Here is a 10,631-nt window from a genome sequence, read left to right as displayed (position 1 = left end):
ACAGGAAATTAGTCATAAAGGTGAGAAAAATAATGATTTTTCTCTTTCTTACCATCAATTATCTCCTCTTTCACTTTGTGTAACTCTCTTACAACTTCCTCCAATATTTCCTGATGAGACAAAACACAAGTCAGCTGCTCAGCATTTCCTTCTGACTGGTGGAAGAAAACGCAAGTTTAACACGGTCGTGGTGGGTCCCCCACCTCCGCGGCTGCTCAGAGCCTAGTTCTGCTTGCAGCTATGGCTGCACTCCCAGGCCAAGGGTGCAGCAGAGGCTGGGGCATTTATTTGCACGTTTCGTACAGTCATCTTGCTCAAATAGCAGTGAGATTGTGCTCTCTTGCTGCTCACCAGCTATCCTTTCTCTAAGCACCTAGTCATAGAGGAGACCAGAAGACTGAACAGCTGTTTTGCTTGTACAGCGCATGCATGGGGGAAAATGGGTAGCTCGTCAACTCAGGTGTGAAAAGACCTTTCAACTCACCTGTTTCATCCGATCAAAATCTAAGGCATCCATAGCCACATCATTGCTGCTGCTCACTGGCTTCATCCTTGATAAAGGGAAGAAGAGAACAAAATGCCGGCCCATCAGTGTCTGCAGTGTGTGCTGAGCCACTCCCCCATAGAGATGTAGGTGCAGCCAGCGCCAGAGCAGCAACATCCGTATGGGAGAGCTGGACTAGGGACTCTCCATGTGCTGCGGGGCTGCGTCCTCAAGGAGGCTGCTCTCAGCCTTCAGTGGAGCAGAGAACACATGTAAAATAATTGTACTGAAACCTCATTCAGGATTTTTTGGGGGCTGTGGTCCTCCATGACTTTAAATTACAAAACACTGGGGTGACCTGACAATACACTTCATTACAGCACTAGCAATTTGCAAGATAGATGTCTGGTTTTCTACCTTTCTCAATCCATTTTTTGTACAACCACCTTGTCTTGGCTATCTAGGCTTTAATAAGCTGTTAAAATAATAGTAAAACACAGGTGAGCATAAGACTAACCCAGTAATAACCCAATAATCCTTTCCTTGGGAAGGCCTGACTGCCTGATACATTTGGGTGTTATCAGCCTTTCTGGACTGTATTAGTCCATAGGCTGAACTCTGCTGATGGCTGTGAAATAACATAAAAAAGCAGAAGCTGTCTGACTTGCCGTTTTAACAATTTTAAAACATCTCAGAAATGAATCATGCTAAATAATTCATAGAAGAGGTTTCAAATAACTTTGCCATCATTTCAGGGCCCAAACTGAGGGCTGGCTGAGATCCCACTGCCTCTGCGAGTGTGTTTGGTCTCACAGCTCTTTCTTGGGAAAACCTTCACATCTTGCTACAATCTCAAATTGAGAGGTAAGACAGATACAAACGTCATCAAGCTGATTGAGAAGGAGACTGGCCACTGCTGGGAGCTTCTGCACAGTGCCCCTCTCTCCCTGAGGAAGTCAGACAAGCAGCAAACACTGAGCATTACTCAGGCATTAAGCCTGATTTAAGCCAATTGATTTTAAGCCAATGGATTTTCCCTCACTCAACTCCTCCCAAGGTGGAATGACTTTGTAGAAACGAGTTGGCACAAACTTGATAGCTGCTCTAAATAGCTCACATTTCGTTCCTTTCTGCAAGGAGAAGAAATGGTCTTTCCTATATCTAATGGAAACACACAGCAGTGTCCCATTGATTTTCGGAAAGCAGGCAACTGCATTTCACCCTAGGAACACTGAAGCACCCTTCAATTTTTGGACAGGGCATGTTCTGGCATCTGTAGCACAGGAATAGGTAAGCATAGATAGTTGCCATTGGCAATCTTCTTTCTTCTTCTATCGCTGTAGTACAAGTAGGTGCAAAACAAGGGGCATTGCTTTGCAGTAAATGGTAACTATACGCAACTCCTTTCACTTATCCAGCCATCTCAGTGCTCGGTACTGCAGGAACAGAACATGAGGTGGGCCAGCTGGAAGAAGTCTCTCTCTTTCACTGCCCAATACCAAACCTCAATCTCCATCTTGATGGGTAACAACTTGAGTGATCACGCACACTGTGGCTGTTTTCACTAATGGGGTGGCTGGATTCCTGCTTCAGGCTTCTTGGCTTTCTTCACATATTTCTGAATGCCCTGTCTGGCGCCTGGGGCTTTCTAGGCCCAATGATATGAAGTTATTGCACCAAGCTTTGCTCTCCTTCCTCATGTATCCACTGCAGTTGCAGAGGAATAACTTTTCCAAGTTGTCAGCGCTTCAGATCATTTCTGTCTTTGATTTTTGCTGAAGTTGGACAATTAAACCTTCCCCTCCTGGCGGAGACATCCTGAACCAGATGTACAGCAGTGCTCCAAAACCTACCACCCACTTGGCACAGCACACTGCCAAGCCCACAAATACTTTAAGCACTTGCTTAAGTGTGATTAACTCCTGTGCCCACCTGAGAGGGGGCTGTTTCCATGGAACAAGCCTTTGACACAGCACATGCTACCATCACACATTTCAACTTTGTGCAGGGACAGACAGAGCAGATAGAACAGAATGAGTAAAGACAGAAAACAAACATCAGTGCTGAGCACTGGGATTTGCCAAAGGACAAGTCAAGACAGGTAAGAAGGCGGGCTGTTAGCCAGTACCTAGAAGACACGTGGGATTGTGTGGGGCTCTTAGCTTCACAGCTCTTCACCATGGATGGATTTCTACAGCAATGGAATGAAACGAGACATGAGTTGTGCAAGTGCCACGGGGACAGCGTGACCATCCCAACTGCTAGCCAGATACAGGGACAACCTATGCCACTCACCTAGACAGTAATGAAGATACAGGCTTTTCAACAGAATTGCTCCTTTCCCATGGCTTCTTCCCAGAGTCTGGAAAACAAAGATGAAAATTTACTGCCAATTATTTTTTCTCTGATAATAAAAAATCCTGAAACCGTTTTATACAGCCGCTCTAGAAAGATCCAGGAAACCAAAAGTGCTGAATGAGTGTAGTTCCCTACACTACAGAGAAAACATTGACAAAAATCTGCTTAGGGACCTTGTTAATGGAGGACCAGACACTTAAATGATCCTGAAGAGACATGGAATTGGAACAGTACAAAGAAAAGAAGAAATCACTGAGATCAAGAAATACAAGTTAAGTGTTGCTTATGTTTCTCGACTGCACAGTTGGCATAAAAAATGAATGTATATGAAAAAAAAAGCAGCATGAGTTCTGGGCTCCCCAGTACAAAAAAGACAGGGATCTCTTGGAAAGAGTCCAGCGGAGGGCCACGAAGATGGTGAAGGGCCTGGAGCATCTCCCCTGTGAAGAAAGGCTGAGTGAACTGGGTCTGTTCAGCCTTGAGAAAAGAAGACTGAGAGGGGACCTGATCCAGGTCTACAAATATCTAAGGTGTGGGGGGCAGAGTGGCGAGGCCAGACTGTTTTCAGTGGTGAGTGGAGACAGAACAAGGGGAAACGGCTGGAAACTGCAGCATAGGAAGTTCCGCACAAACACGCGCAAGAACTTCTTTACAGTGAGGTGACGGAGCACTGGAACAGGCTGCCCAGGGAGGTGGTGGAGTCTCCTTCTCTGGAGATATTCAAGACCTGCCTGGATGCCTACCTGTGCAACCTACGGTAGGGAACCTGCTTTGGCAGGGGGGTTGGACTCGATGATCTCTGGAGGTCCCTTCCAACCCCTACAATTCTGTGATTCTGTGATTCTGTGATTCTATGATCTCCCCCTGACAACTGACATTTCCACAGAGAGAATTTATTTAATGCCGTTTCCATTGCTAGCTAACAGAACATTTCCCAAACTACACTTCAGATGTCTTGTTTCTGAAAATGCCTACTGTTATCCCAGACTCTTCTTATGCAAATAGTCAAAAATAAAGTGTGCTCTTTCAGAGATCTGAATGGCATACAACCTTATACACGTAAGTCTGTTGCTCTGTGAGGTCCCAAAAAGCGATTTAGAGGAATAACAGGCACTCCCAGGAAGTCCCTAGATACTGTTCCTCCTTTACATGTGTGCACCCTTCTACTAACCTCTTCCCCTTCCTCTGCAAAACAAGCAAATAATGGCTTTGTTCCAAAAGGAAGCTGGAATGGTTAAATACTCATTCCTTCGGGAGAGATTTCTTTCAGCACGTACGAAAGCCAAGGCTCATGCAAGGATAATTTGCTAATGCAAAGTTGACTGGCTTGCAGCTTATCTACTGTGATAAAATTATTTCAAATCATCATAGGAAAAACGTATTTTAGGGGCTACTTAATTTCACGTACTAACTCCCAAGATCAGGCCTACTGCAACAAATTTCTAGGTTAAGGATGGGTAAAAGTTTGAGATCCAAACCCCCACTTTATGAATCAATGCAACTACACTACCACAAGTGAAATAACAGAGGTATCTGCCTCTGTGGTGGCACAATAGTGAAGACGCAGATCCTCAGCTTTATGTCTGGACCCCTGTAACTGTATTGACTCTGCTCCCAGGCTGAGAAGTGCACTAAGTTACCATTTCCTACCAAGTACAGCTTTTGAAACAATAGCTATTGGGGAAATCTTCTGTTAACTGCTGCTACTGAGCTCTGGCAGATGGCAATGAATCATAGAATCATAGAATGGCCTGGGTTAAAAAGGACCACAATGATCATCTAGTTTCAACCAGGCTGCCCAGAGCCACATCCAGCCTGGCCTTGAATGCCTCCAGGAATGGGGCATCCACAACCTCCTTGGGCAACCTGTTCCAGTGCGTCACCACCTCTGTGTGGAAGAACTTCCTCCTAATATCTAACCTAAAACTCCCCTGACTTAGTTTAAAATCATTCCCCCTTGTCCTATCAACTATCCACCCTCATAAACAGTCATTCCTCCTCCTGTTTATATGCTCCCTTCAAGTACTGGAAGGCCAACAATAAGGTCTCCCTGGAGTCTTTTCCTCTCCAAGCTGAACAATCCCGGTTCCCTCAGCCTTCAATCTTCATAGGAGAGGTGCTCCAGCCCTCTGATCATCTGAAGAGTCCCAAGGTGATGCAGAACACTAGATGAAGAAGACCACTAAAAGCCAGTAGCTCAGTTTTAATACCTGATGAATTTTGTTGCTGCTGGGTGGGTCCTCGTGTACTGGTTGAAGGAGAGGTGCTAGCATCATCCTAGGAAGAGAAAAATAGGGCATAACTTAATTCTGGAGTTGAAACACAGGGTGCTCTTCTGCTCCGAAGACCAGTCACAGTACAGGTGGTACAAAATCAGGTTCTCTTCTAGCACATCTGACAGGCCCTGCTATCATGGTATGGGCTGAAATTCGTTGCAAATTTAACCTTTCTCCTCATTTAGCATGAGAAAATTCCTCTTATTCATTTACTCATTTTGTTAATATGGGCACTTTGCCATGGTTCCACTGAATCGCTTTTGTTTCTGTATACCAAAGCAGGCTGAGTTACCACTGAAGAGTGCTGGCTGGTGAAATCTAAATATAAAACATCCATACCTCACTTTAGAAACGACCTGCACTGTGGAAACTGAGCCACCTGCAGGAACACTATGTCACATCCCAGCCTTTCAAACCAGGACAGATACTGCTACTGGGGAGAGTGGCCCAGGTACTGACATAATATAAATAATGACATCACTCAGTGCTTCTCCTAACCAGAATGCTATATTCTATATCTCAGATTTAGACTTTTCTGTGACTTATGGCTGACAGATCATAAAATGTTAACCACTATTTTTGATGAACACATTATTTAGCAGCCCTCAATATACACTCAGGCAAAGCATTAACTGAGTTAAAACAAAACTGCACCAAGTTTGACAGAAGAGAACCTCACCATACTGTGTGTGCAAGATACACACTAAACAGACTGAAACATCTTTCTTAATAGTTTGGCACTATCAGGAAGTTTGGCATGGGATGCAAACTACTGCACAGCATCAAGGAGATAGAATCAGAGGCAGAAAGGCAGCAGAGGTTGAGTAATTAGAAGCAAACTGGTACCTGGGCACATGGGCACATGAGATGCTTTATGAACTCGCAGAGGGCCTTCATAAGGGTACAGGCTGGTAACAAGGATGCTCTATGAGCAGCAAACCATGAGAAGGGACATGACATTAATCCTGGCCTCTTAAACCTGGAGAGATCTCTCATGGTTTAGCAGTTCAACATACAGAAAGAAGTGTTTTAATCTGAATGTTGAACTCAAAACTACAGCCCCAGGTTGTGGACAGCATACAGACAGACTGGTTAATGCAGAAAGAACCCTAAGTCTCATTACAGTGTAAGTATTATGAATACATTCTAATTTTTGAATTGTCTAGTAGCTAATGCACTGTTTCTCCTTCCCTCCCAGAGATGTGTTTTATACACACTCTGGGGTCTGCAGTGAGCTGATTCTTCATGAAGGATTAACCCCAACGGTTCATGATTCACTCCAGCTCAGCTGAAGCTGCAAATTTAAAGTACATTACACAGCCCTCGTCTCAAGATGACTTGCCAGGAGGGCTTATTGCATCTTCACTAGGGGTAAGAATCTCCTATCCCCTGAAACACTGGGAGCAGACCATGAAAATCACCAACTCTTGTTTGGACAACATCTCACCCACGAATACAAAGGCAATTCTTGTTTCTAGTGTGCTCTTTCCAGGATAGGTAGGAACATTTAGTTTGATTGAGTATGTATTGCTGGGCCAGCACTGCTTTTCAGACCCTGACGCACACCAAGAACGAGAACAGGACTTCACAAGGCACCACATCAACATATTTGCAAGAGCACAACCATAAGGAATCCTTCACTTACATTTTGGCTTTCCTCTTCTTTTTTGTCACCTGGCTTGTCTGACTGCGACGCTGCTTTCCTCCTTTGCAAAGAAATATGAGACAGGACAGAGTCAGCCCTCCAGCATCACATCTCCTGTGCAAGGCACCAGCCTCCAAGTGGGAAGGCTGATTTAAGCTTTGCTGAAAGTTGCTATTTACTAAGTTCACCTTACAGAGCTTGACAATGACCAAATACATTCGGTTGCACAGGACTTGAAATGGAGGCGAGGAACCCAAACCTTAGCAGGTTCTCAGGACTCAGAGGGGCAATATTTTCAAGCCACGTTCAATGGAGGAATGCAGAGTGTGGCAACTGTTTTTCCAGCTTTGTATATTTATTTAACACTTTCCAAAAGATTACATCCACAGTTCATGTTCAGAATTTCTTCTGAAATGATTAAGACATGGAGAAAAGTTGGAATCAGACCATCTGCACTGGAAACTATGTTTATCCTACTCCATCTTTGCACACCATATATCCCACTCATCTGCTTGTTTTACTACTCTTATGTAAAAAAGGAGAATATCTTTAGAGCTAAAACCAAAACATCTGTCACTAGGAATCTGTGAACTACAGTCTAACAGAATATTACTGATAGAAGGAGGGGAAAAAGAGAAAGCAAAAATAATTGAAATAGAGTGCCTTTAAATGCCTGATAGCTTGATATATCATTACAAGTTGTCTTGTTACAGAATAAATTGGCTAGACTGTCTTATGCACACCGAGAATCAATAATAAGTTACCTGCCAAGATGTTGCCTTGTTATTCCATTTATGGTTTTATGCCCAATATCCTGACTGTGCTGCATAAAAAAGTTTCCTTCCTAGTTTACTCTTCCTGAAAACAACAACTTTGGAATAGACTTGGTAAATGGCAGGATCACAGAGGATGCATTTGCCACCATCTTTGAAGGTTACTCTGAAGACTTTGCTACAGCAACACAACTCTACAGCAACACAACTCTACAGCAACACCAGGCACCACTGCTGCAGCACCTCCACCTTCACACCAAATACCAGAGGATGTTGGTCACTAGGGCCTGTACAAGAGTCATCAAACTGCAAGAGGCATCAAAGTGACCCACAGCTCAACCTAAAGGAGAGCACGTTGTCCCATACACATGAGCTCATGCTATGGCTTACTTGAAACCTCAGTACAAACCTTTTTGCCAGTAATTTATTCATTTCTTCCATTAATCCTCCACTGCCTCCTCCACTACTTGTTCGATTGGCATCGCTCTTAGAGACCCCGCTGGGGCTGGACCCTCCTGAACCATCTTCTGGCTTGAGACAGAAATCAACATTGAAATTAATGAAAATAATTTAATTTACAATCATACCCTTAATGATCAGTTTTCCTAATTATCGTATAACATGTGACTTAATAAACTCAGTGGCAGTCTGTGTGAGGCAATATATATGGGCGAATGATGAAAAATCCCACAGTGCTGTTTCTTTGTAATTACATTTAGGTTACACAACCCCTACTGAAGTGGGCATTTATTTATGTGAGGCCTCAACGGTTTAAGCTGGTGACTTTGAGCACTTACAATGCCTGTAAACAATAGTTTACAGTGGCAGATGCTACAAGGGTAGACTTTGCAGAATCAACGAAATCCTGGCAAAATGAAAAGCTGCAGCCATTTCCCAACCGCTATTTTCTGAAGAGCAGTAATTCTATCAAACTTTCTACCCGCTCTGCCAATTCCACATGCTCAGCTTTATTTGCTCCACAGACTCCCATCTGAAAGTCCGGGCAGCCTTCACTGACTCTGCAGTCAGCGCCCTGTACCAAGCCAGACCTTACTTCCACACAATAGCAAAGAGCCCGGCTGGCAGACCCCAGCTGCCTCCTTACCCGCTGAACTCTCCGCAGTTTGGCACCAGCCAGAGCCGCCGCGAGCCCTGACACCGACCCATCTTCACTGGCAGCACCTTGGCTGGCACCGGCTGGCAGCGGGGGTGGTGGTGGGGGAGCAGCTCCCATAGGGGGTGGAGGGACTGGGGGGGGGCGGCGGAGGCGGGGGGCCCCCGGATGAAGCAGGGATCACTGAAGCACCGCTGGGATGGCCGGGTGGGAGAGCTGGGCCTGAAAGGCAGAGAAGATGAGTTATAACCAAGAACCATCTCATCCAGCTCGCACACCATGCCGCATTTCCTGTCCCAGGGCTGCAGCCTGATAGCACGAGTAACCAATGCAAGGAAGTGTCCCAAGTAACCAATGCAAGGAAGTGTCACACACAAGAAGAGCGGGAAAGAGTGGATGTATCAATGGCCAGTCAGCTTTGGCTGTGCCCTGATTGGGGAAGCACCAATGATTGCTTGAATATGACTGTGTTCTCCTGCAAGACCCTGTCTCTAATAACAAACTTTCCTCCTCTCAGCACGTACTTTATTCTATGCCGAAATCAAAGCATGGACAACACTCCCTAAGCGGCACCTTTCATCTGCTTCTCTTACAGCCTTCTACATGTGGACTACAAACTGCATCAGGCAGCAACACGGACTTCTGCTGACACCAGCCTTCCAGCAGAAGCATGGGCTACAGATGCATGCCCCCTTCTGTTTTATGGCATAGGAGTGTTTCGTTGTATAGTGTCAGCCAACAAAATGCAGAGTAACAGGGGGGGAGTTCAGCCACACCACGGTTCAGTGAAGCCCTCGCTGGCTGCAGGGGCTGACCAAGGTGATTAATCCCAGTGCAAAATAATGGGTCCACCAAATGTGTACACTATCAGGAGGTTATTTCCCTACATCAGACTCTCAGAAGAGGCTGATCTTGATATATAATCACAGGTTCAGTTGTTCAGTAAGTGTTACTTTAAAAGGCAGGAGGATTTTAACTGAGGAATATTTAAAATTTAACATTAGCAGTCTGGTTTTCTTCTTATCTAGGGTTTTTTATAGCACTGCCTTATTTCTGTGGTTAGTTCTGTGTTATTTCACACTCCCAATTTCATTCTTGAAATGAACCATAGCTGCTATTAGAAATGCATTAAACATTTCAAGCCCTCTTCGGTTCACAAACATAATAGTAATTCATCGTGGGTACAGTTAATTGTAATTGCAAAACGACACCCACCTAATTAGAGGCTAGCCTGAAGCAAAATCTGAACTGAGTCAAAATAATGGACTGATGTAAGTTTAAAATAACTTTATTGAACTAAGTAGATCTCAAGAACTTATATGAGCTGACGGACTGAGCCTCCAGTGGCTGGATTAATATTTTTAGCAGAAAGAGGATGGAAACGTCTCAGTTTTCTGTCTTTTCTAGACATATTATTTAAGCATTATATGTGGTTATTGACAGGAATGGATCCAAGACACAAAAATTGAGATCTGAATTGCAAATAGGCATTACGTGTAGCTGCTCTAACTCAGCAGGCTTCAGACAAGCACTAGGAATTTGAGACCATATGCAAAGCGCAACCCAAGCTCTTGATTTGCTTGCACTGAAAAAGGTTTGCCCTCAACTATTAGTGCAGTTCACAGTGGGAAGACAGTTTCTAGAAGTAAAGGAATTATGTAAGTGCAGACGATTCTGCATTGCTCTAACAAAATCTGTGTTGTATTTTTGCTGGTAACTGAAATACCACTCGAGTAAAATAATAAAAATCACATCCTCTCTGATTGCCACACAGACAAGTCTACCTCAGACCTGGCCTCTGGCTTACAAGAGTTCATCCGCTAGGTCCGGACCAGCTGAATATAGGCTTTGTATGAAGGTCACTGCCAAATGCAATTGGGCTCTGCCGAACAATACAAATCTCCTCCTGGGCTAATACTCTTAAGAGCATGCATGCATTGCAACAACTCAGCTATAGGGCCCTTGCAATGTAATTCTTGTT

The 10,631-nt window shown here is 44.4% G+C and overlaps 1 protein-coding gene across 1 annotated transcript in view; it reads right to left on the bottom strand.

Annotated features, from left to right (window-relative positions):
- Positions 1-10,631, bottom strand: part of EVL (Enah/Vasp-like) — a 107,280-nt gene that overhangs the window by 1,594 nt on the left and 95,055 nt on the right. The window contains 9 exon segments of the mRNA XM_042863027.1: positions 53-110; positions 485-551; positions 2,613-2,675; positions 2,780-2,846; positions 5,053-5,119; positions 6,764-6,824; positions 7,946-8,067; positions 8,642-8,794; positions 8,796-8,872. Coding sequence (XP_042718961.1) covers positions 53-110; positions 485-551; positions 2,613-2,675; positions 2,780-2,846; positions 5,053-5,119; positions 6,764-6,824; positions 7,946-8,067; positions 8,642-8,794; positions 8,796-8,872 — 735 coding nt within the window.

The sequence above is a fragment of the Lagopus leucura genome, unplaced genomic scaffold (genome assembly GCF_019238085.1).
Source record: "Lagopus leucura isolate 7727_CA_CO unplaced genomic scaffold, USGS_WTPT01 Super-Scaffold_1, whole genome shotgun sequence".
Taxonomy (NCBI): Eukaryota; Metazoa; Chordata; class Aves; order Galliformes; family Phasianidae; genus Lagopus; species Lagopus leucura.
This window is presented reverse-complemented; position numbering and strand designations above follow the sequence as displayed.